General features: G+C 48.7%; 1 protein-coding gene and 1 non-coding gene across 3 annotated transcripts; both read right to left on the bottom strand.

Moving 5' to 3' along the window:
- Positions 1-233: 233 nt before the first annotated feature.
- Positions 234-24,453, bottom strand: COPG1 (COPI coat complex subunit gamma 1). Of its 2 annotated transcripts, XM_019430944.2 has the most exons (24): positions 24,300-24,453; positions 23,331-23,383; positions 22,807-22,887; positions 22,474-22,545; positions 22,286-22,365; positions 20,757-20,832; positions 20,390-20,482; positions 19,897-19,983; positions 18,452-18,609; positions 18,227-18,360; positions 17,060-17,127; positions 16,631-16,819; positions 15,603-15,698; positions 14,249-14,492; positions 13,355-13,430; positions 10,882-10,985; positions 10,293-10,418; positions 9,930-9,998; positions 6,590-6,732; positions 6,109-6,280; positions 4,984-5,081; positions 3,860-3,998; positions 3,193-3,291; positions 234-737 (listed from the first exon to the last, which is right to left on the bottom strand). In XM_019430944.2, the coding sequence occupies exons 1-24, from the start codon at positions 24,334-24,336 to the stop codon at positions 607-609; spliced, it is 2,625 nt and encodes an 874-aa protein (XP_019286489.1). In that variant the 5' UTR covers positions 24,337-24,453; the 3' UTR covers positions 234-606. The 2 variants fall into 2 exon arrangements, with proteins under 2 accessions (XP_019286489.1, XP_019286490.1); XM_019430945.2 differs by lacking the exons at positions 23,331-23,383; positions 24,300-24,453 and adding an exon at positions 23,142-23,248.
- Positions 21,429-21,535, bottom strand: LOC128775729 (U6 spliceosomal RNA). The gene has a single exon (XR_008420709.1). It is a non-coding gene; the product is annotated as a U6 spliceosomal RNA (small nuclear RNA).
- Positions 24,454-25,998: the final 1,545 nt, after the last annotated feature.

Below are 25,998 nucleotides of genomic sequence, written 5' to 3'. Positions count from 1 at the left end.
CTAGAGCAGGAGGGTGGTGGTGAGGATGCCAAGGGCAGGTTCATGACCTCAGTGCCTGCTGTCATACCCTCAGCTCTTGTTCCTGGGGCTTGGATGGGGATGAGTGAGAGCAATCTGGCCTCAAGGTAAGTGCAGCAGCCAAAAGGCTGTGGAAGTGAAGGGGATAGAGGTGTTCTCAGTGGGGAGGCTCAGAAGGGGGAAAGGGGAACGCTTAAGCATGAGTCTACAGAAGCAGTAGTCATTCAATAAATACATGCGGATTTATTTATAGGGATAAGATGGTTTCCTTGGGGATAATTTCAGGAGGAGGTGTGTTTTATTCATCTGGCATGTCCCTACCGTGACAGGGCAGCAGGTTCTAGGACAAGCTAAAATCATCCCCTATTTTAAAAAAGAAAAAAAAGTTACCCCCTAGTCGTCCTGGGGCAGGGGTTAAATTAAAAAAAAAGTTTTTTTTTTCAGTGATTCCTAATTGTTTTTGAATACAGAGACTTAGGATGGAGTTTCCACTGCGTTCACGATGAAGGTGTGACTTCTGCGTAGTGTTGGCGGGGGGTGGGGGGTGGGCAGAAGAGGGTAGGAGTAGGGCCCATGCAGGCTGGCCTCTTAGCCCACAGACGCCAAGATCATGTCTACTGGCAGCTCCTCCGAACTTCTGGCTGTCACCTGCATTGTTACTGTGTCCAAAAGCAGAAGTCGGGAGCGCACCAGGATGTCATGATTTCCCCGGAACACACCTAGAGGGAAGAGAGGAGTACAAGTGTGTAAGGCAGAAGTGAGCTGCAGAGGCTAGGCTGAGGGTGGCAGCTGCAGCAACTGATCAAGGCAGCTGTGGTACAGTGAAATGGAAGGGGTCTGGGAACTGGAGAGCTGGGCTGAAATCCCTCTGAGCCACAGTATTGCCAATTACAAAGTAGAGGAGATACTAACCATTGTTTAAGCTTCTGCCAGGTACAAATGAATTAACGGACATACAAGGCTTCTACCTGGCACGGGAGAGGCTCTAATGCATGTTGGCTAAATCTAAGAGCACTGACAGAGGGACAGCCCCTCTATGACAAAACCGCACAGCAGGTGTCTGCCAGACCCAGGGGACTGAGTTGCTTCAGTGTGGCCAGAAATGATTTGCTTGGGGTCCATCAGCTGTGAGCAGGGCACTGAAGCGGAGCTGCCTCCCAACCCTGATTATAAATACTCAGAAAGAAAACAAAAAAATCTCTGACTTCCTTTTGTTCACAGTTCTCGGTGTGACGACTGTATTGCCCCCACTCCTTTAATTAATTAATTAATTAATTAATTAATTAATTAATTAAAATGTTTATCATTTTCGAGAGTGAGCAAGCAAGAGAGTGCATATACACGCACCCTCTAGGGCAGAGGAGGGGCAGAAAGAGAGAGGGAGACAGAGGATCCAAAGTGGCTCCGCACTGACAGCAGGGGAGCCCCATGTGGGGGCTCAAGTTCACAAACCTTGAGATCATGACCTGACCTGAAGTCGGATGTTTAACTAAGTCAAGCAGGCACTCCCTTCCCCACCCCTTTAAACAAAGACTTTAGAGACATCCAGATCTAGAGATATTTACATACAAAATGCTGTATCTGGAATTTTCTTTAAAATAACCCAGGGCGGGGAGTAGAATGAGTGGCGGTATAGATGCTGTTAGTTGTTGAAGCTGGAAGATGAGCACATGAGGGTTCATTATACCATTCAGTTTTTGTGTGTATCTGAAAATTTCCATGTTGACTTAAAATTCCATTCCTATTAGAGAAGACCAACCAACCCAGTAGAAAAGTAGAGAAAGGATATGAAAATAATTCACAGAAAAAGAAATACAAATGGCACACACGTTTCAGATGCTTAACTTCATCCAATATGTAAGAAATGTGAAATAAAAACGACACTAAGATACCATTTTTCACCCAGACTGTGAAAAATCATTTGCTAATGATTTGATAATATGCTGTGTATATTACTGATAATACATACTGTGTTGTCCACAGTGTGGGAGGAAAGGCAAACAGTTCCTATGGAAGGCAACTAGAAATTTTTACCAAAATGAGAAATGCACTTTAACCTGATAATGCCTTGGGAAATTTTTCCTATAGACATCCTTAGGGCACACATACAAAATAAAGTATGTGTGAATGTATGTATGTATGTGGTTATTCACTACAGCATTGTTTATAATAGCAAAAGCCTGGAACACTCTAAATGTTCATCAATACAGACTAATTCTATAAAATATGGCACAACCATAAAATGGAATATGAGGAAGCTACAAAAAAGTGTGAGTATTCACTTTGGGATGATAAAAAAGTCCTGGAGACAGATGGTGTTGATAACCACACAATAATATGGATATACTTAATGCCACTGAACTGCACACCTAAGGTTAAAATGGTAAATTTTACTTTATGTAGATTTTACCACAATTAAAAAAAGAAAAAGAGGAAACTCTATTTTTAATCTAATCTCCACCCCCAATGTGGGGCTCCAACTCATGACCCTGAGATAAAGAGTCGCATGCTCTACCAACCGAGCCAGCTAGGCACCCAAGAAAACTCTATGTATTGACAAGATAGATCTGTCAAGTGAAAAGCAAAGTGCAGAACAATGTATATACCATTTACACATAAATATCTGAGTTAAAATAGGGAAATGTATACATCCTAGCTTTCATATCCATAAAATGACTGGAAGGATATAGTAGCATTGTTTGTAATAACAGTGCTTCGGTGCCTGTTGCAAGGAACTGGATGAGAGGCAGATGAGAGGGTCAGAGGGCATTTCACTACTGGTCTTTTTTTATTATTTAAAAAAAATTTTTTTAAATATCTTTTAATTTTTTTATGTTTATTTTTGAGAGGGAGAGGGAGAGACAGCACGAGCAAGGGAGGGGCAAAGAGACAGGGAGACAGAATCTGAAGCAGGCTTCAGGCTCTGAGCTGTCAGCACAGAGCCCAACACAGGGCTTGAACCCACAAAGTCTGAGATCGTGACCTGAGCTGAAGTCACACGCTCAACCGACTTGAACCTACCCAGGCGCCCCACTGCTGGTCTTTTTAACTCTGTAAATTTTCAATGCTACGAATTTGAATCCTCATGTTCCCAGTGGGAGCCCTCAGCCCAGGATGCAGTGGCATCCAGGCTGTGAGCTACCCAGGCACTTCCCATCTAGAAATGTTGCTTACCAGCCAGGAGCAATGTGTGGGTATTCTTGTTATCTGGCACTTTGTCTGACCTCTCACAAGGGTGCATTCCCAGGAATTTCACAATATTGCCCACAGCCTCTGTAGGGAGAAATCGCAGCATCATTAAGCCACACCTCATTTCCCTTTTGTGTCACCACTACTACCCCATCCCCAAAGTCTGCTCTTAAGGGCTTTTTTTTTTTTTTTAAGTTTATTTTTTTATTTTGAAAGAGAGAGAGAATGCGGAGGGGCAGAGAGAGAGGGGGACAGAGGATCTGAAGCAGGCTCTGAGCTGACAGCAGAGACCCTGATGTGGGACTTGAATTCACGAACCATGAGATTATGACTTGAGCCGAAGTCAGATGCTTAACCAACTGAACCACCCACGGGTGCTCCTCCCCGCTCCCCCCACCCCCCCAACCCCCACCGTCTTTTTTGAGTTTGTTTAGTTAGTAATCTCTACACCCAACATGGGGCTCAAACTCACAACCCCAGGATTAAGAGATGCATACTCTTCTGACTGAGCCAGCCAGGTGCCCCTCTAAGGGGCTTTTAATGAAGTGGCATCTGAAGTATATGCTCTAGACATGGCCTTGGATCCCTGGGGAACAAAAGTTGGGAGGAGTGAAAGGGGAGGACACATTTCAACAGTAGCCAAGGATTTTACCTTCAAGTGTCTTGATGGTAGACAAGGTGAATGTCTCCTCCTTCTCAAACTCATCCCCTAACTGATCCCAGGCTGCTTCAAAGTTCAGCACCATGACCTTTTGGATGTGATCAGCGACAGTGACTTCCAGATCTTCCAGCTGGGGAGATGGAGGTGGAAGTTAGGCACATACCTCCAGGGGAGTGAGTTCCTGCTCTGTATACCTCTGGGCCCCTGCTCTGAACTCATTCCCCCCCACTTTTTAATGTTTGTTTATTTTTGGGGTGCCTGGGTGGCTCAATTGGTGAAGCATCTGACTTCGGCTCAGGTCATGATCTCACGGTTCATGAGTTTGAGCCCCGCGTCGGGCTCTGTGCTAACCGCTCAGAGCCTAGAGCCTGGAGCCTGCTTTGGATTCTGTGTCTCTCCCTCTCTCTGCTTCTCCCCAACTCGTGCTCTGTCTCTCAAAAATAAATAAACATTAAAAAAAATTTTAAATAAGGGTGGTAGGGGAAAGCTATGTACTAATTCAGAAAGAGCTCTAAAATATAGTACGTGAAAAAATACAACAGCTTTAAAAAATAAAATAAATAATAAATGTTTGTTTATTTTTGAGAGAGAGAGAGAGAGAGAACGTAAGCAGGGAAGCAGGAGAGGGTTAGAGAGAGAGAGGATCTGAAGTGGGCTCTGTGCCAACAGGGCTCGAACCCATTAACTGCAAGATCATGACCCGAGCTGAAGGCGGACGCTCAACCAATTGAGTTCAACCAATGAACTCATGACACCACGATCAAGAGTCACATGCTCCTCAGACTGAGCCAGCCAGGTGCCCCTACACTATGGTTTTAAGTGGAAACTGGAAGGTGTGTGATGTACACAATCAATGACCTTTATTACGTAACTCCTGCCTACTCCTCCAAATAACTCCCAAGGACCATGAGTAATGTTTTCCTGTTTGTTCATGCTTGGTTTTTACACTTCCCAAGTTTTCTTTTCTTAAAGCATGAATTCTTTTGAGTTTAAAAACGGTTTCTTTCAAAGAGCCAAAACAGCAAGAAAAACGTTAAGTCTAGCTGTTAGCTCCTGGACAGGGTTGCTCTGCAGCCTCAGGCACAAAATTGAGCCTCCCGACATTAGCTTCTTACCACATATTCATCTTCATAGCCTTCATCGTCGGTCTCCCCAGTGGTGGGGTCACAATCCTTGACAGTGAACTTCATCATGCAGCTGAATGTGCAGGCCACTGCAAGGAAGAAAGGCTGGATGGTCAGGATGACTCCAACCACAGCGGGGGAGGAGTTCCTCCATAGGGCAGGTGGCCTCACCCTGCTCCCCAGGCCTCTATTACATTATCAGTAGCGGCAACCCCACAAATAGCCATCTGACTCCACAAATCTGGACAGAAGATACCTTGGGAAAGGGCAAAAGAGTCAAGTCATGGGTCTGGGAGTCCCCTCACAGGAAAGGAAGAAAGAGGAAAGCAGGGGTGCTGCAGGATGGCTAAGCCCATGCCACAGTCACGTGTCCATTGTGCATGGCCTGGAAAAAGAAGCTGGTGGGTTCCTTGGAAGGGGTGGAGCTGGGATGTTTCCGTGCTTGTTCATGGTAAAATGAAAGAGTACAGGTTGAGGACCAGATAGACCCAGGTTCTGCCTCTTACCAGCCCCGTGAACTTAGGGGAGTCATTTAACTTGAGTCTCAGTTTCCTTAGAATTTCCTAGTCCTAGGAGTAAGAGCAGTACTCATCCCCATAGGTCTTCTATGAAGGTGAAATGGGATGACATAGGACAAGTTCCCAGGACTCAGCCTTTCTTCTTTAACCTTTCTCAACCTTTTTTTTTTTTTAATGGCTTAGATGCATTTTATTGGTTTTCTTTCAGAATCCTACAAAAAGCAAAGTTAAAAACCAAGTCCCTGGCAAGAAAGTGAACACCTCCTCTTTCCTGAGAGCCCCCCACCTCTTCCCCTGTTCCCTAGCTGTGTCAGTACTTGTTTCATGGGCATGGAGGGCTTGCTACTTTCATCCCCTACCAACTCCCAAAAGGGGAAAGACCTACCACCTAGCAACCCCCTGCCCCTCAGCCCCATCCCCCACATGTTGATCCTGGTCACAGAAAGCCAAGGTAAGAATTTAACCTTGATTTTCTCAAGGTTAAAATCAAGGAGTTGAGGCTCTCATAGGAGACAAATGGTTGGTGCACAACTGGCCCACCCCATCTGGATCCCAAGGCCTCCCAGAAGACCAGGGTGGGGTCAGGAGAAGGGCTCACCAGCTGTGGGGTCTTCCTTGGGCAGTGCCACCAGCGTGTAACAGGTCCCAGGCTGGTTGTAGGGTAGGCTTCGGGCAGGCACATAACAGAGCACTTCATAAGCTTCAGTGGGCTCCATCTGGACTGTGACATTCTCCAGAGTCTGGTCATTGAGTGTGTTTGTGCAGTCAAACTGGACCAGGGAGGAGAGGGATTGCTTAGACACTGCTCTAGGTCAAAGCCCTGCTGCAAAGGAAGAGCCCGGAGGTCCTAACTCACCCCATGGGCCAAACTGACTCCTATCCCAGGTGCCCCCGCACAGGGTCCCTGACCCCACGTTGACACACAGGAGCCAGAGAGGTCCTGGGTCAAGGCTGCAAGACACATACCGGCCGGTGACAAAACCCAGCATCAAGTTGGGCTCCTGACCTATAAGACCCGTCACACTCGGGACCACTCCCTGGGCCCAAGCCTCAGCAGGGCCTCAGCCCTCCCCACTCACCTGGAACACCATGTGGTCAGTGAAGGTGTGTTTGGTACAGCGGATGACATACTCTGTCTCTGACTCAGTGAGGGCCACAGGCTCAGGCGAGGACTTGAAGAGGAGCCCCAGCCCATGGAACTCTGGCACTGCCGCCAACTGTTCTGAAAGCCACAGGCCACACGTTTACTCAGCCTTTCAATTCTCAGACCAACCTGTGATGGTTTCTAATAAATGCTCATGGCCAATTCTCCAGGGCTTTTACCCTACTGAGATGGATAGATATGTATATACAATGACAGGTTACTCGCTATATCCCAAATATACTGATCATTTTCTCCTCTCGCTAACTTTCCTCAAGCTGTACCACGTCCCATGAATACTCTCTTCCCCTCTGTCTCACAAAAGACCTCAGCCACAGAACACTGACTGGGAGATCCCCAATGGCCTAGGCCTAATCCATCTGGAGACTCCCACAACTTTAGAAGCTCGGCAAGGATTCTTAGAAGGTAGAGATTAGGAAGACTCTAAGGATGAGATGAATGCTGTTATCGCCCCAGAATCAGGCAAAAGAACGAACTGATCCTACACATTTGTCAGTTAAGAGAAAAGGCCAGTACTAGGAGATGTTTCAGATTCAGACTTGCCGAAAACCCCACTTCAGGTGGTATGTGAGTACCTGGGAAGGCCCATCTGTACACCTCAAAGCCAGGTTCCAGCAGTGGGCTGGGTCCAGTAGCCCACAGGCCGCCAACGTGGCCCGTCCAGGTGAAGGAGACATCTGATAGCCGCCTGCACACGATGTCCACCTATGACGGCCTGCGGCTACTGCTCTCTTTCCTATTCTATGGCAGGGGCAGTGTTCCTCAATGGATCACTAGTGTCAGAATTACCTGGGGGTCGGGGCTTATTAAAAACTGAGATTCCGGGCCCATCCTAAATACAGTCTATCAGAATCTTTGGGTTTGGGACTCAGGAATCTGCATTTCTTTTTTTTTTTTTAGGAATCTACATTCTTAAGAAATTTTGCCAGCTGATTCTGATGTAAGCTGATATCTGAAGACCACTGCTCTAACATTTTTAACTTGTCTTCCCAAATCAATTGAACTCTATAAGGACAGAAAATGTGCCCTGAGGCCAGGGATCTGGTATTTTGCCCTGAACTTAGAACGTACTTCATTCATGTTTCATGGATAGAGACAGAAAGTAGGCATTATTATTATTATTATTTGGCTTTCTCCCCCCACAGAGTCAGGCTTTGTGACTGCTTCAGCCCTCTGCGGCCTGAAGGATTATATTTGATGAATGTGCAGGCAGTGAAAAGCCCAGAAAGAGCCAGCTTAGAAATGAGGAGGCACTTTTGGGCCATTGTGATCATCAGCCACCAGAGTGCTTTTCTGTGAGAATTGATTTCACTGGGATATCAAGTTTCTAGACCTGACACTTAACTACCCTGGGGGATTCTGCTAGAAGCTATCAGTTAATGCCTCTGAGTTTCCAACTCTTCACCGATAAAATCGATACAATAATCTTGCTCACAGGATTGTTGTGAAGATAAATGAGGCAATAAATGTCAGGATCTAGCAAACCTTCTAGAACCGAACAGGTGATCAATAAACGTTAGGTTTCAGAAGAGTGCTTAAAGATGAAATTGATACCCTCAAAGAGGCTTAAAAAGAGTCTTCCTTTGAAGCTGGGGCAGAATGGTAGCCTCAAGATACGCACAAGCTAATTCCCAGAACTTTTACCCACATGGTAAAAGGGAGTTCGCAGATATGATTAAATTGGATCTTGAGACTGGGAGATTATCCTGGATTATCTGGATGGGCCCAGTGTCCTTATAAGAAGGAGGCAGAAGGCTCAGAGTCAGATTTGAAGAGGCCATGCTGCTAGCTGTGAAGGCGGAGGAAGGGGTCACCAGGAGAGGAATGGAGTCCTCCAGAAACTTGAAAAAGCAGAGACCTAATTCTCCCCTGGAGCCTCCAGAGGAAGCTCAGCACTGCCAATACAATGAAACCCATTTTGGACTTCTGCCCTCAGAATTGTAAGATAACTGTGCTGCGTTAAGGCAATGACTTTGTGGTAATTTGCGAGAACAGCAAAGGGGAAGTAATACAGAAGGGAAAGTTTTGGGTGAGAGTGATCCCAGTTACCTCAGGATTCAGATTTTGCTCAATCTGAAAGATGTGTTGACAGAAGACAGGCTTCTCAAATGGAATGGGGGCGGGGGAGGATTTGATTAATTAACTAATTAATTTTTATAGTTTATTCTCATGAACCGTGAGATCATGACCTGAGCCGAAATCAAGAATCTGATGCTTAACCAACTGAGTCATCCAGGTGCCCCAGCGGGGGTGGTGGTGGAGGATGTAATTTAATTCAACAATCATTGGGAGCTCACTGTGAGGAAGGAAGGCACTGTGCTAAGTACTGTGATAGAGAATATAAAGGACAGAACCTACAAAGAACCACACGGAACTACTTGAGGGAAGGCGGAAGACTGGGAGTAGAAGTGATGAGCACAGGAGATTCTTCATGAAGGAAGAGGGACACATGTCAGTCCTTCATGGTGGGATTCAGTAGATAATATGGTCTGTCGCTTAGATACACAGCCTCTACCCTTAAAAAGATGCTAGACCAGGGGCGCCTGGGTGGCTCAGTCGGTTAAGCGTCTGACTTCAGCTCAGGTCACGATCTCACAGTCTGTGAGTTCGAGCCCCGCATCGGGCTCTGGGCTGATGGCTCAGAGCCTGGAGCCTGCTTCCAATTCTGTGTCTCCCTCTCTCTCTGCCCCTCCCCCGTTCATGTTCTATCTCTCTCTGTCTCAAAAATAAACATTAAAAAAAAATTAAAAAAAAAAAAGAAACACAAAAAAAGATGCTAGACCAGAGGGATAGATAACCACCCAAACAAAACCTTACCAAACAATGTGGACTGAGGCCCTCTGGAACCCAAGAAAAAGTATTAGCGTCTTTGGACCCCAACTGTGCTGAATCTGACATCAGGTACCGGCCTGGGCTCCAGGGACCTGAGCCCTCAGAACCAAGGCCGAGGGGCAGCTGTGAGCCAGTTTGATGTGGATCTTAATTCCAGCCCCTGCAGTTTCTTGCGGTGCAGCCTTAGGCATATCACTTTCTCTCTCTGAACTTCCAATTCCTCCAATACCAAATGGACCCGATAACTGCCACCTGAGGGTCAAATGTGTTGACTAAAGTACTCTCAGGACCCAGAACTCAAGGGTAAGAACTGTCGTTGAGTAGGTCTCTCCTAATTCCCCTGAGGAAAGCAACGACACCCCCCACCCCCAAAGCTGAGGAGACCAAGCCCAGTCCTGAGCGCCCCACCAAGCACCGCTACTCACCCTGGAAGATGTCTTCTCGAGTGGCTGCCACTTTCTCCGCCTGCTTGGCGGCTGTGATGGGGGTGCTTTCTGCAGGAGCAAACACACATGGTGACCAACAACTCCAGTAATGGGGCAGTGTGGGGCTGACCACAGAGCTGGTCCAACCCCCTGAGAGAGTGTGAGCACGCGAGAGAGCGAGTGTTTGTGTGCATGTGTCTCCAATCCTGGAGTCAGCCGTAGAAAGGATTAGAAAGGACTGTTCCATCCTCTTGGTACAATCCCCCCCATCCTGGCTAGGTTTAGTGGTTTCACGGCCCATGCAGACCCTCCAACAGAGGCCTGGACCTGAAAGTCTCTACAAGGAGCACAGACATTACTTACCTGTTCTCTGCTCTGCCATGGGCGTGGTGGCCAGGGGCACAGACTTGAGGTCAAAAGGTTTTTCCGATGGTTCTAGAGTGTATTGCTGCAGAGCTCTCTCCAGACCAGGGATGGAAACAGTCAGACCTAGAAGCCAGTGGGAGCGAGGCACTGCCTGAAGGCATGACAGAATGAGCAGCCGGAATCCCCCACGGAAGCCTGTGGCCCTGGGGTCTAAGTTGTATGACTCTAGACCACTGAGAAAACCACTTAACACTCTCTGGGCTTCCACTTTCTCATCTGGATCCTCCTGGGCTGGTATGGTGATAAATGTATACAAGAGTGACTTATATAAAGGACTATGGGAAGAGAGGTTTTTATCAATGACTAGTGTTTCAGTTCACTGAGCTGCTGCCACCCACACTGGTGTGAACTGCAAGATTCGCGGTCTCCTGAGGTCACAGTGATGCCATGAAGTTGCCATGAAAGTCCAGCCCAAAGCGTCTTGCCTCAGACTTCCCTACCCAGAGAGGGTGTGCCTGCTCTGGAGTGGGGAGGAGGGCCACAGCTCTGGGAGGGGGCCTAGTCGAAGACAGCCAGGGAAACTCACCATTTAGGATATAGCCTGCATTGAGGGCCTTCTGCTTCTGCTCCAGGACATTGAGATAGAAAGTGGCTCGGTCCCTTACTTCATTGTCATCGTCCATCACGCACCTGCAGCCAGAAAACATAGTAATCTGTTTTTTGTTTTTTTTAATGTTCGTTCATTTTTGGGAGAAAGAGAGAGAGAGGGAGAGAGCGAGCGCCCACAAATGGGGGAAGAGCAGAGAGAGACAGGGGACAGAGGATTTCAAGCAGGCTCTGTGCTTTCATCACAGAGCCTGACACAGAGCCTGATGTGGGGCTTGAACCCACAAACTGCAAGATCATGACCTGAGCCAAATCCGGATGCTTAACTGGCTGAGCCACCCAGGCGCCCTGGGAACCCATGGTAATCTTGACTGCGGCCCCACGGGTGGCAGGGGAACACTGCAGGGTTTCATCAGACGGTAGTAAGGGGAAGCAAGTCTCTTAAAGTTCAGTCCCCAGATGAACATGCCTGTGGGATCCAGGCATCAAACACACGGAGGGGCCTATAAAATTCTAGCTCATTACCTAAGAGGTGGCCACATTCATATTCCCCGGGCCCACTCCCTAAAGCCCACCCAGTGAAGGAGGCAATCTCCTACATCCAGCAGCATATGTCAAAGAAGAATTTAATATGACCCAATAATTCAACTCCCAGGCATCTCCTCTTGAGAACTGACAACATACATCACACAAAAACTTGTACGTGAATGTTCATAACAGCATTATTCATGAGAGCCGAAAAGTGGAAACCAAACCAAGTCTGTCAATTGGTGAATAGATAAAATGTGGTGTGCTCGTGCAATGAATTATTTGGCCATAAGAAGGAATGAAGTACTGATATATGTTGCAGCATTGATGAATCTTAAAAAAAACATCACAGAGAAGCCAAACATAGGAAAGGTCGCAGATTGTACGACAGCATTTCTAAGAAACGACCATAATGGGCAAATGCATAGGGACATAAAGTAGATTAGTGGTTGTCTAGGGCTGGGGGGGAGTAGGTGTTGGGGAGAGGGCAGTGACTACTAATCAATATAGGGTTTTTCTTTAGTACTTAAAAAAGTTTTTAACGTTATTTTTAAGACAGAGCTAGAGACAAAGACAGAGCACGAACAGGGGAAGGGGCAGAGAGAGAGGACACAGAATCCGAAGCAGGCTCCAGGCTCCGAGCTGTCAGCACAGAGCCCGATGTGGGGCTTGAACTCACCAGCTGTGAGATCACGACCCGAGAGGAAGTCGGACACTTAACCGACTGAGCCACCCAGGCGCCCCTCTTTCTTTTTTTTTTTTTTTTTTAAACCCCCCGCTAACCAGCAAAACAGGCAAGCAGGCACAGCTGAAAACAGCCTCACCAAACTCCATACACTGCAAAAAACCACAGGGACCAAGGATTCTTAATGCTGGAAACTAACACCCACACTGAAAATACTGTCCTAGCCTAATAGACATTTACTCTGCCCGGTAAACACCATGGATATCAGGTTTCTATTGGCAATGATAGAAATGTTTTAAACTTAGATTATGGTGATGGTCACAACTCTGTGAATATATTAAGAAACATCATGTTAGGGGCGCCTGGGTAGCTCGGTTGGGCGACCAACTTGGACTCAGGACATGATCTCGCGATTTGTGAGTTCGAGCCCCGCGTCGGGCTCTGTGCTGACGGCTCAGAGCCTGGAGCCTGCTTCAGATTCTATGTCTCCCCATCTCTCTGCCCCTCCCCTGCTCACGCTCTGTGTCTGTCTCTCAATAATAAATAAACGTTAAAAAAAAAAAAAAGGAAACATCTTGTTATATGTTTTATTTATTTTTTGATGTTTACTGATTTATTTTGAGAGAGAGAGTACAAGTAGGGGGAGGGACAGAGAGAGCCGGAAAGAGAGAATCGAATCCCAAGCAAGGTTAGTGCAGAGCCTGACGCAGGCTTAATTAATCTCATGATCTGTGAAATCATGATCTGAGCCAAAGTCAAGAGTCAGACACTTAACCCACAGAGCCACCTACTGCCCCAGAATTTTATTTTTTTATTTTAGAGAGTGAGAGAGTGTGAGTGGGGAAGAGGAGCAGAAGGAGAGGCAGAATTTTAAGCAGGCTCCACGCTCAGCACGCAGCCTGACATGGAGCTCAGTCCCATGGTCATGACCTGAGCCAAAATTAAGAGTCGGATGTTCAACTGATTGAGCTACCCAGGTTCCCTTTATACGTTTCAAATGGGTAAACTGTATGGCTCGCAAACTGTGTATCAATAAAGCCATTTTTTAAAAAAGAAAGGCATTAAAAAAAAAAAGGAAGAAAAAACTCAACAATAGTCACACCTAGGTGGAGGGATTTTTGCATGATATTTTTCCATGCTTTACAATGCTTTCTATTTTTTTCCCCCTACAATCCATTGTTGTATAACCTCTCCCCCGGGGAACACCGTCACCCATCAGGGACCTCTGGCCTATACTCACCTCTTCAGCAACACCAAGATACTGGGTAACATCTCTTCATTCTGGGCTCCAAACTTGGCCAGAGCACTCACAGCGCCTGTGTTTATGAAGCAAATATAATTTACTTAACCCACCTGATAGCTCACGACAGTTCCAGTACTTGTAACGAATCTTTGGGCAGAAGAGGTCCTGAGTGAAGCAGTTCTCAGCCTGGAGGCCCACAACTGCCTGCAGTGCAATGAGTGGCCCTGGGTGGACCTCCTTTGGGCCTCAACTCCCTCAGCTGTTTCAAGGAGAAGACAGTCCCATTCCTGGGTTCCAGGAGCCATTTCAGCACTGACTACGACGTGGCCACAGAAGCTAGCCACACACAGGCTTCTCACCTTCTGTATCCAAATGGGTTCAATTCAGTTAGCCTTTGTATTATATAAATGAGAAAACGACCCATTACTTAATGAATATTAATTGCTGAAAGAGGAAAAATCTGTCCAGTGGGGGCATGAGAAGAACAGTAAATTTAAAGTTAAGAATATGATGGATGCACACTGAATTGCATACTCACGCAAAAGAGTAAATTTTACAGTATGTGAATTACACCTCAATAAAGCTAACCATTGAAAAAAATACCTAAACACTTAAAAAAAAAAAAAAGCAAGCAAGAGAGAAAAAGTTAAACACCAACATATAGTGAAAGTTAAAAACCAAAAATCAAAAACCAACAATACAAGTCAGAGCTAAGGAACCACTGAACTGGGTGACACGCAAGCATCCAAGATCCTGCCCACAATGTTATAAACCACGGAGCTGGTGAGGCTAGAACACAGAGTGCCTGGGGACTGAGGCTCAGGTCCCTCTGACAGGTCATCTGCTCAAGAAGCAGCAAAGAGCCCCAGTTCAGCCCTGGCTCAGACCCACCTGCCCGGACCTCCTCATGCTCCAAGACCACGCGGTTATAGATGAAGCGGATATACTTGGAGGGGTTGTTGGTCTTGGGTCCCTCCTGGCCCAGGAGATGCAGGATGCGGGTGGCCAGGACGGTGAACTCGCAGTCCTCGATGAACTCGCACAGGTGTGACAGCCCGGTCTCCTTGCTCTCTGTGTTTTCCTCAATGATGCTAATGATGCAGTCCACGATGGCCCGCTTGTACTCAAAGCCGCCCTGCAGTGGGAGGGGTCAAGCTGAGCGAGGAGGCTGCTCTCTCCAGAAATGAGCTGGGAGGCCCAACACCTAACCAGGACCAGGGAGGACAGCAGTCCAAACAGAACATGGAGGTAAGGGACCTGGCTATCTGGGCTCTACCTTATTTTCTGTGTAAAATAAAAGGCCTGGACTGAATGTTCGCTGGGGCCCTTCCAGATCTAACAGTCAACTGTTAAATAGAAACATTTTGTGTCTCGTTAAGAATTTTATTTTATTTTATTTTAGAGAGAGAAAAGAGTGCGAGCCAGGGAGAAAGCCAGACACGGGGCTTGATCCCAAGACCTTGGGATCATGACCAGGGCCGAAATCAATAGTTGGACGCTTAACTGAGCCACCCAGATGCCCCTCAGATCCCTGATTTTTACAGGGAGAAATTGATGTCTGTTGACAAGACCTGTTATGAGGGTAAGACTGTGTATGCTGTGTAGTGTCTCCAAAGTACTGGACCTATTAGCTGAAGGCTTCTTAGGTATTAGTGCCCTCCTCCAATCTCAGGAGACCCAATGACACCCAAGGCAAGGGCTTCTTGGTCCAAGGGCCACTCTGTGCTGGGGCGAAGGGGCAACCAGATATGTAGGGACCAAATCTACTCCAAAAACCCTTTGCTTCTGCTCTTCTGAATTACCTGGTTTCGTTGAGACATTCAAGGAAGGTAGTGTAAGTGAATCACTAAGACACGTGAGAAACAAAAATAGAACCCAATGTCAAATTATTAGCATCAATTGCAGAAGAAACCATGCTGGAGGTCCCAGAATGGCCCAGAAAATTTCTACACTAGGCACCAGTAGAGAACACAGGTTTTCCTGACTCCAGCACAAAGCATCGCCTCAGGGCATCTGCTGTGACTTTAAAGCCAGGGTGGTGAGTCATTACTTATTACTGTAATCACTAGGAATTGGTGCATGTTTATATTGTCAGGTCTGTAGGCACCAAGAAATTCACTTGGCCAACGGGTTGATATGCATACCTTCCAAGAAGAGACTCTTGGCTCCAAACTGAGAATGGAGCTTACAGCCAGGTCACTCCCTGCACCAGAAGACCTGGCATGCCCCAAATGCCTGCTCTTACCTCTTCCCGCAGCATGGTGAACAGGAAATTCATGAGCACGGCGTGTTTGCGAGGATACTTCTGACATAGGGCACTGATGGCCTGGACCACCACCACCTGAGTCAAACAGACGTGTATGAGCAGCGGCCCCTGCCTCCAGGCTTGAGTTACTTAGTTCACTAAGTGCCAACCAAGTCCTTCCTTAGGCCCAGCCAGGCCCTGGACCCAGAGGGCAAGGAGCTGAGAGGAACTCCATCTCTACCCTCAGGGAGCATGCGATCCCTGAGCCCATCCAAGTAGGGTAGCAGGCACATCAGTTCCAACAGCCCCAGGTCCAGCCTCTGGGTCCCCCAAACTCTGATTTTCTACTCAGACCTCAGGGTAGGTCCACTGGTCCCTCTACAGCCTGCCTGTTCTGCTTCTCTTCCTACCTCCACCCCCACGATCCCACCTATAGGCTGTTCAGGCTCCTCCCTGGGTACTTTGGCCTGGGCCCTCTCCCCTTTGCACACGGTGTCTTTGGCAGTCCTACCTCCTCCCGTGGTTTTAACCCACCTCTTCCATGCCACTCACTCCCAAACCTTTGTCTGTGTCCGAGCTCAAGCCCAATGTTAGCGAATGTCTACCAGACAACTCCACCTGGTACCCATGGCACCTCAAACTCAACACGTCCACAATCACCATCATTACCTTCCTACCTCCCTCACCTAGGACCTGACTCTCCCTCCTTCCCCAAATTGACCAACAGCACCACCATCAGCCCATACCAGAAAACTAGAAATCTCTGACAACATTTGCTCTCAGCCCTCACCCCATGCCCTGCCACTGGCCTTACGAAGGAACCGTACGGACAAAGACCCCAAGGCTGGATGTGCGCGTCTCCCAAGGGCGAGCCCCGTGAAGAGCGATGTGCCACCTCTTCCACTGAGTCCTCAAGCCCTACCAGGCCCAGGTCAATCCTGGCCTGGGGGCTGGGGAATGTAAGGGAGCAGGCACAGAGCATCTTCCTCATTCCGGGAACGGTGGGTGTTGCAGGCATGCCTGGGCACCTTGAACTCATCTGAGATCTCCGACATGAAGGACGAGATCTGCTTCATGAGGCGATCGATGCTGCTCTCGCTGCCAGTCTTGAGGAGTGTGGTGATGGCCAACGTGGCGATGCTGCGATTTGAATCTGTAACCAGGTTCTCTAGGTCCAGATTGCAGGCTGTCACTGCTGACGGATGCTTCATGGCCACCTGTTTTGGGAGGACAGAACAGACATACAAAGGGACTTCCGTCATTCCACTGGATGACTCTGGCCTGGTCAGAGGTCCTGTGGATGGGCTCATCTCGCCATCTTGTAGGAAGCAACTGTGATCAGTGTTACACCTTCTGCAGCTCCGGTCAGGGGCCAAGACACGCCTCCAGCTGGATCAAGCACCTCCCGACCCTCTCAAAAGGCAAAGTGCTCATTCTGCCCACCCCTAAACTCTCACCTTATTGAGGGTACGGACAGCAGCATAGCGGAGAGCGGCCTTGGGGGAGCTGCAGAAAAGCTGGAGCACTGTGGAGAGATACATGCCACATGTCAGGCCTCCCTCGCCGCTCGGCAGCTAGAAAAGCTCAGGCCTCCGGGGAATGGTCAGGCAGGGCATGGGGGATACATGAGGGCTATGAAGCTGTTCTGACTCAAACCCTCTGTTCAGCTCATATCCCTGCTGGCACCCTCACCCCAACCAAGGAAAAGAGCTCACGAGCACAGAGGCTTTAATACGTTTATGAGAGCCCAGTGGGTCTCGTGAATGACGGCCGCTACTTACTGAGCACCTGCTATGTGCCAGATGTTGTGCTAAGGAGCTGCTGTGCCTTGTCTGATTGGTTTCTCACAAGCCCACAAAGCAGCTATTATTATTATCCCCATTTAACAGATACAGAGACTGAGGCACACGGGTAAAACTCACGTAACTCTAGGTTAGCTACCAGTAAATGGCAGAACAAGGATTGAGATCCAGGACTACCCATACCTGATGCCTGAGTCTTTTATCCAAAGTAAAACTCCACTCCTCTCTCCTGGGGCATGTATGCAGACCAGCAGAATTACCTCAGTCCTGCCTTAAACAACTGCCCTGGTTCCTATTGTACGTGGTTGCATGTCAGGCAGCAAAGCCCTCCGTGTGCTTTGGCTCTAGGAAAGCGAGGACTCCAACCCAGGCTATTGGGCTCCAGTATGCAGGCTTTGAATGACCCCTCTGAATTGCCTTCTCCTTTGCCTGAGATAGCCTGGCCCCTAGCAAGCAATTATAAAACCTGGTTTTATAAATTTTGGGTTCTTCCACCAGGGCCTCTTGCCATCACTAGCCAGCCCAACAGGCTGCAGCATGGATCTGAACCCCATCTCTGCCTCTTAGCGGCGCCCCAGCCTCTTTAATGGTAAGATGGAACTCAAAGTACCCAAACATGATGAGTGTGAGAGACCCTGGCACAGCGTGCCTGGCACCAAATGGGTACTTACTAGGTCCCAATTCCTCTTCTTAACACCCCGCCGTGGCCTATCTGAGGGCATTTTCTTTCTTTCTTTCTTTGTTTCCTCCAACCCCCCAGCCCAGGGCCCAGTTCCCAGCAGGCACAGATGTGTGGGGCCGGGGCGAAAGGAGGTGTGTAACCTGACACAGCGGGGGCCAGCTCTTTGGCGCTGCAGCCTGGCAGGTTGACGATGGCCGAGGCGGCTTCGTACACCACCATCTCGTGCTTGTTGCGCAAGCAGCTCTCAATAAAGTCGAACAGAGGGCTGTCACGGCTACAAAAGGACACGGGCGGCAAGAAGTTGGGGATGGCCCAGCGCGGAATAGGGCGCCATCTGGCCAAGGGGGACAAGAGCCATTCGTTACCTGCCATCCTCTTCCTCCAGCTGTTTGCTGGCCACCCGGATCATCATGCAGTAGGCAAAGGGAGACTTGAGGCCATGCCGGGTGAACTTGCTGATCATCTTATTGACAGCCAGGCGGTCGTTCTTCCGCACGTGGTACAGGAGCCCCAGAGCATGGTACTAGAGAGCGGGAGGTCGTGGCAGAGTACAGGTGCGTGAAGCCCAGGTCTACCAGCTGTGTGGCCCGAGAGAGGCCTCCGCACCTCTCTGGGCTTCAGCCTTCTCGTGTCTAAGATGGGCATCACAGTAGCTACCTCGCAGAGTGGCTGTGACAATTTCCCCAGATGCTCTGTACGGATGGCCCCGGGACGATGCTCACCACACCACGTGAGTGTTGTGTGTAGTCTAGCTCCCGCCCTCAAGTTCAGCAAGGGCCCCAACAGGCATCATGAGTACATATGTGGAGGGGACAACAGAGACCACAGTGATGAAAGAATGGAAGACCAGGTGTCCTTCAACAAGAGAAAGTGGGTGCCAGGCCCTGAGCATGGACAGGTGTTATAAGGTGCCATGCAGCACACCTCATACAAGACCTTGTAGAATTAAACCTTACGCCACCCCTGAAGGTAGATACTCTTAGTCTCACTGAGTTGCCCAAGGACACATGGCTGGTACTGGCAAAGCTAGGTCTGGAGGGCTCAAAGTCAAGGGATTACCCTTCTGGAGATATAAGGTACACAGAGTTATTTCCTGTTCCCTCTGCTCTTTTTTGTTTCTTTACCAGGGTGGCATTCAAGGGCTAAGTCATGCGACTGTGGGTGCCTTGTATGGGAGAGCCTTCTCTGACACTGGGAAAGATCTTGAGGGGCCATGGCTGGCCCTGGAGAGAAGAATCAGCACAAGGGGTGAGGAGAAAGAGAAGAGAAAAACACACAGGGGGCGCCCACAGGTATGTACCCAACAAGTCAGATGTTCTAGATGCTCTTTCATATTATCCTCACGGCTTTGTGAGGCAGAAACTTTCATTCCCATTTTATAGACAAGGAAACTTGTCTTACAGAGATAAAAGGAATTTCTGGACTAGGTCACTGAAAAAGTGTTAAGTAGCTGAAAGCCCCACCAAGACATTTACATGCATCACTAAAAAAGCCAGCTCGGCAAAGGCTCTCTGGCTGCCTGGACCAAGTTTGCTATATCCCATATCCCAAAACATGACTCAGCTGGTTATCAGACACTTGAACATTTTAGTTCCAGCCGGTAAGGAGCTCCTAACTTAAACCATGCCAAGTGGTACCCTGGATCGTTTCCCCAAACCCCCAAGTCTCCCCACAATCCAGTGACAAAAGATGAAAGCCTGCTCCTGCTAGGGGACACCAGGATCTCCGGGGTGAGCGTCCATTTCTGAATCACCAGTCCCAGCTCATTTGCCTAAGAATCGTCAATATTATTGCTCTGCTCACACCTCACCTGGACCATGATGTTATCACTGGACGCCGCCTCCTGGGCCTCATTCACCCAGCGCTTGACCACGTCAAAGCTGCACTTCAGTAGGTGCTAAGGGCAACAGAGTACATTAAGAGGCGGGCAGACAAGGTGCCCTGCCATCATGCCTCCTGGCCCTGGCTCACAGTTCAGTCCAGCTCTGGGTCTTCCCTCAGACACGGCCCAGAGCCTCTCCGTTGTCCTGGTTCTCTTGACACAGCACACAAGGATGGCTCCCACCCTCACTCTCTGCCCTGGTGGTAGATCTCCCACGAGGCCCAAACTCCCCACAATCTGTCACCCCAAGGGATGGGTCAAGAGTTCCCCAGGCACTCTTCACTGAGAAGGTGGGTGGGACTCTCAGATCTGGGAAGGGATATAGAAACTTTCTTTTTCCTACTGAAAAGCAACTCTGATATTTTCTTCAGTTTCCCAATCTGCTGCCCAGGCCCCCGCCACAGGGTCCCCAGCTACATACCAGGGAAGACACCAGGGCAGAGCTGGAGACACTGGGCACCTTGTCCACGATGGCCTGTTTCATGTAGCGCTCAATAGCCTGCAGCATGGTGCTCTGTGGGAACAATGGGTGGGGCAGAAGGGGACCCAATCAATCCTTGGCAACCGTCAGGAGTGCATGTGATGGGTGGGGAAGAGTGGGGACAAGAAGGAAGGAAGCAAACCTGTTTCTTGTGTTACTGCACCCTACCCTCATCCCCACACCACCTGGCTCAGTGCTTTGCTCAGGAGACGTGGGACAACCTAATGCATGCACAGAGGATCATGACTGAGCCTTGCCCAAGAAGCAGGGAAAAAGAGGAACAGCTCAGCAGGGGCAGCAGACTCACATCAGTGATCTGGCAGAGGGCACGCACAGCCGGGCCACGGTAGTTGTCTTCTTTCCCAGTCATGTCCTTTGTCAGGCTGTGGGAGGGGAAGGCATTGTCCGCGCAGGAGCATGGCCTGTCCTCCCCAAGCCCTTGTCTGCACCCGCTCCTCCCTAGCTCTAGTCACACCCCCTTGTCTGGACTACTACACAAGTCTAACTAGCGTTCTTGCTGTATTCTTACTCTTTCCCGGTCAAACTCCAAGCAGCAACAAGAGAGATTTTTTACAAAACTCCAGACTCTGGGGCGCCTGGGTGGTTTAGTCAGTAAGCATCTGACTTCGGCTCAGGTCATGATCTCACGGTGCATGAGTTCGAGTCCCACATCGGGTGAGCTTGAGCCACGCATCCGGTGAGCTCGACCCCCACTTTGGGTGAGTCCCTCGCTCACTTGCACCCCGCCCTCCTCAAAAATCAAGGTCACTCCCCTGCTTGGATTAAAACATTCCCAAGGCTTCCTACTGCCCATTACCATCAAGCATAAACTCCTTAACAGAGACTCTCCTCTCCGGGCCTTGACATCTGCTATTCCCTCAGCCTAGAGTACTCCTGGCCCTCTCCATCTCTGTCCTGCTATTAATAAGCATTTTTGGAAGAGATTAATTTTCAGTGGCTTCTTTCATTCTTTTGGGAGGGGGATATGGAACACTTCCCGAATTTGCCTGTCATCCTTGTGCAAGGGCCATGCTAATCTTCCCTGAGTTGTTCCAATTTTAGTATATGTGCTGCTGAAGTGAGCACTGTCCTGCTATTTCTTGCTCATCCTTCAGCACTTTGCTCAGACAGGTCTAGGGGGCCTTTCCTGATCCAAATTCAAGTTGTATATCCTTCTGGTCTGTTCTCACACCCTATCATACTTCCCCGGATAAACTCTGTTATATATTCTAATGCCTGTCTCCTCGGTTGTTTCTCTGGGACTGCAGAGGCCATGTCTACCTTACTTACTGCTAGCTTCCCAAAGTTATGCACAGGGACTGGTAGATGTTCAAAAAAATGCTTTCTAAACCACCCTACAATGGAATGTATAGCATCTCCCCGCCCCCCATAAACTGTGGCAAGAGAACTGAGCTCCAGTTCTTAAGGACAGGGATTATATTTTAGTCACACCTTTCCCCTGAATAACTCAGTCTAACACAGAAACCAGTACTTGGGAAGTGAACCTGTTTGTATACCCCCTGCATTCTCTATGTCTATTTTTCTTGTGTTCTCTCTTGGCACTCACTAAAGTCTTTCGTAAGCTCCAGCCTGGCTCAGCTGACTGAGAGGAATCAAGGCAAGGAAGGGTTTGTACCTCAGGTAAGGCTAGGGAAACTGCACACTCTAGAGTGCCATGGAGGGGCAGCAGTAACTGAAAGGTGAGGGAGACAGAAGAGGAAGGGGCACCTGACATTATGTCAAACAAAAGTCTCATCACCTGATACACATGAGTAAAAATGGCTTCTGTGTCAATGGCACCCGTCAAAAGAGCCATACACAGACCCGAAGACTCACCTGCTGGTAACAATAATGACATCCTCGGCAATGCAAGACATCTCCTTGATGGTCAAATAGCACATCCGACGGAGTGTGGGCTGGGAAAGAGAGAGGAAAAGCCTATGACCACTGACTCAACACGAAAGCCAAGGTTAGGAAAACTCCAATCCACACAAAGGTAGACCATACTGACTGTGGGCACTTACATCGTTGGACTGAAAGAGCTTGGTCATGGCAAAGAAGGCCTCGGTTGCTTCGGTGGTCCCTAGGTGCTCCCCCTGTTTTAATCAAAAACGAAGTCTCAGCTTGGGACAGAGAGGCCAGAAGGCTCTTCCTGCCAGATCAGCCCAGGTCATATCCACAGACCCTACAGAGGCTCCATCAAGGGCAAACACATCAGAGTTAGACCCTGAGGGAACCCAGAGCTGGGCTATATCCACACAGGAGCTATCAAATACCCTAAGGGCTATGTGACTTATGCTAACGCCCCCAACAACTCCCAGCACCATGATCCCTGCCCCCAAACTTCACTCTCTTACCTGGTTTATGAGGTAAAGGATCTTGGTGAGGATGTGGGCACATTTTCGAGGGTTGATGGGTGTCTCATTAAATACACGGGCCTAAAAAGAAGCAACCAAGAACATTACCTTCTGACTTAGTTTATTTCCCTTCCATTGACTGCCTCTCAGGTACATTCAAGCTCTGAGAAGTCCCAGGGTAAATACATACATTTGCCTGGATAAGCTTATTTTCATAAGGAAAGTTTTGTTTTGCTTTCTCCCTAATCCATCTATTAAGAACTCCTGAAATCTGCCCTAAATATCAGTTAGGGACATGCTGACTTACTAACAGATACTCAGTAAACACGTGTTACCTTGAAAGAGAAACACAGAACGACAACAACTGCAAGCGTATTGAACTCTCTCCAGGAGCAAAGCGTTCCTGTCTTTCCAGGAACAGGTTTTCTCCCCTACTGTTCTTTAAACCACCCCTTTGAATGTGTTAGTATTTTGAGCACGTTGACTGTGAACACTTGGGATGGCAGGTGACAAATGACACTTGCCTCCTGGAGTACTGCACTCTTCTCAAGATGCTGGAATGGGTTGGAGCCTCCACCTAAAGTCAGAGAACGGAGAAGAGTGAGTACAGGTTGTAAGCCTGAATTGCATATACAGAGACATAGAGAAGGGAAAGATGTCATTACCGTCTGCTTAGTCAAGTTCAAACTACTCCAGAATGGCAATCAAAGCTCTACAACCTGCATATAGGTCCTACCACTCTACCTCAAACCACTTCCTTAAGTCACCTAGCAACCCTGACATAGTCCTTCTGTGCCTCTCATAGCATCGTGTCTTGCATTCATGTATGTAACTTGTACTTAACTGAATCCCTACAATATGCGGGAACCATCATCTGGTGACTGGGCTTTCTTCACAGCAAATGTCACATTTGTAATTAATTATATGTGTCATTATCTGGTTGATATCTATCTTCCCTACTTCGCCTGTGACCATTTTAATATTCCCAGCTCAGGCACTGAGTGTCTCATTTGTTCCACTGCAGTATCAGGACACAGTACAGTGCCTGGAACACTGTAAGCGACCAATACATATTTGCTGAGTAGTTACATTAAAGAGGGTTCTCAGCGCAGAACATTGGCTCCACAGATTACGCCCCATTTGGCCAGTAGCAACGCAGCCCGGCGAATATCAAGAGGTCACCCGGCGAAAAGTCACAGTGGTTCACCAGGCTCTGCCCCTTCCCCTGACAACTGGGGAAACCGAGGCCCACAGGAGAGTGACCCTCCCAAGGTCACCGAGCGAATCGTGGTCCGAGCTTACGAGTGGGGGCAGCGGAGCATGCTCGGGCTCTCCGAGGCCCGCCGCTGACCAGTTGCCGACCTTGGCATAAGCCCCTGCCCCTCACTGGGTCTCGGCTTCAGGTCTACGCAGAGGCCCCGAAGGAGGCACCCAAGGAGGGTGCAGAGAGCTTGTAAGAGGGTCCAGCCTCCCCCAAGCCTACGCCCTCTCACCCGATTCCTCGTCTTTCTTATCAAATTTCTTCAGCATGGTGGTGCCGGCCGGGCCCAAAGCAGCAGCCCTGCGCTAGCCGGGTTCAGCGAGCAGGGGTTGTCCGGCGGCGGTTCCGCACAGACCACTTCCGGCCGGCCACGTCGCCCGGATCTCCGCGCAAGCGCAATCCGCGCTCTGCGCATGCGCACACTCTCCGTCGCTGCGCCCTGCGTTAACCTTTTCCCTGCCGGGGAGGGGCGGGCCAAGGGCTGGGGGCTCGGGGGGAAAGGGCGGAGGCCTTAGACTCGGGGCTGACCACCCCAACTCTGCACCTTACGTCCTCCTTATCTGTGTAATGGGAGCGGTCGTTCCTGCCTCACTGCGTTGTGGCGTTATTTTAAAGGGGCTTTCGAAGGTGAGGCCCTCAGTAGACACCCAATTGTTACCTGTTACTATTTTCACCTTTTCTGGGTGGCTTCACTTTGTTTCCTTACCTCGCCTGATTTTTTTTCTCCCTGGCTCGAACCACCATATAACACACTGTATTTTTACACTATCGATTTTATTGTCTTTTATTCACTGTCGTGGTTAGTGTTGGCATACAGTAGGTGCTCAAGTCAATTCCTGTTAACTGAATGAATGCATGAACTTTCTCTTATAATTCCTATCTGCCCACCCCCATCCCCCATCACATCTAATCCTGGTGCAAATTGTTTTGTACTTTATTAACTTTCAGGGATCGAAAGTAAAAAGCCAGCATAGGAACTTCAATGTGCTTTTAAAATACTTTGGATACCTATCGAGCGCCTACTAGATGCGCCGCCCTAGCGCAGAAGGCTGGAATGGGCTGAAAGGGGAAAACGAAACGTCACCCACAGTTTAGGTCTTCCTGGGCATCTGCGCGGGACACCCTGAAGCTAAGGTAAGGATGGTGCGTGCCAGCGTGCCAAACTGCATTTGGCTACGGCAAACCCGAGTCAGGGTGGCCGAGAGCTGACGCATGGCAGGCAATCGGCTTGCCTGAGTAGGGGGCTGCCCGAAACCAGGCGGGGGAGAAGGAGACCTGGTGAGCCAGGAGAGGACACGAGCGGCAGGGGTCTGGGGCTGAGGCCCACAAGTGAAAGAGGAGGTAACAGCTTAGCGAGAGGAGGGGACTAAGGGGGAGGGGCCAGCCTCTAGGGTCTGGCTTTGCAGAGACGGAGGCTGGGGACTTGGAGGAAGCAGGGGAGGGGGATCTTGAGCCAAGATGAAATTGTTAAGAGCCAGAAAGATGTTCAAAATCCTTAACCAGTAACCCACCCCTTATCTGGTGGAAATCATCCTCAAGAAAATAAAGTTGCTCACTGCGGCAGTGTGCAGCAAAGTACCTGGAAACATCCTAAATGACCAGCAAAAATGAGATGGTTGAGGGAATTATGGTGTATCTATCCGGTGAAATATTCCACACCCTCTCTAAAGGGATATTTCTGATGACTTGGGAGGCGATATGCTAAAATATAATTTTATGTTTTAATATTCTATAAAACTATACCGAGGCCAAAATGTACAATTTTTACAAATACCTTTCCGAGAATGAGAATTGTAGGTGGGCTTATATAGATAATTGTATGGGCTCTAAGGAAGGGCTTATATACATAATTGTACGGTTTTTATTGTTTTTAAATATTAATATACATTCTTCTTGATAATTGCTAAGTCCTTTATAAAAACACAGAATAC

Source organism: Panthera pardus, unplaced genomic scaffold, assembly GCF_024362965.1.
Source record: "Panthera pardus isolate Hobbes unplaced genomic scaffold, ASM2436296v1 HiC_scaffold_8, whole genome shotgun sequence".
Classification (NCBI taxonomy): Eukaryota; Metazoa; Chordata; class Mammalia; order Carnivora; family Felidae; genus Panthera; species Panthera pardus.
This window is presented reverse-complemented; position numbering and strand designations above follow the sequence as displayed.

What these genes read in the sequence shown, in the direction of transcription:
- COPG1 (XM_019430944.2), bottom strand. Translation starts at nt 24,336, where the DNA reads ATGCTGAAGAAATTTGATAAGAAAGACGAGGAATCGG. An exon ending in TCCTTTACCTCATAAACCAG is followed by an intron (nt 22,546 to 22,806) that starts GTAAGAGAGTGA and finishes TGATTAAAACAG; the next exon opens with GGGGAGCACCTAGGGACCAC. An exon ending in TCACCATGCTGCGGGAAGAG is followed by an intron (nt 14,493 to 15,602) that starts GTAAGAGCAGGC and finishes CTCCCACTGCAG; the next exon opens with GGCGGCTTTGAGTACAAGCG.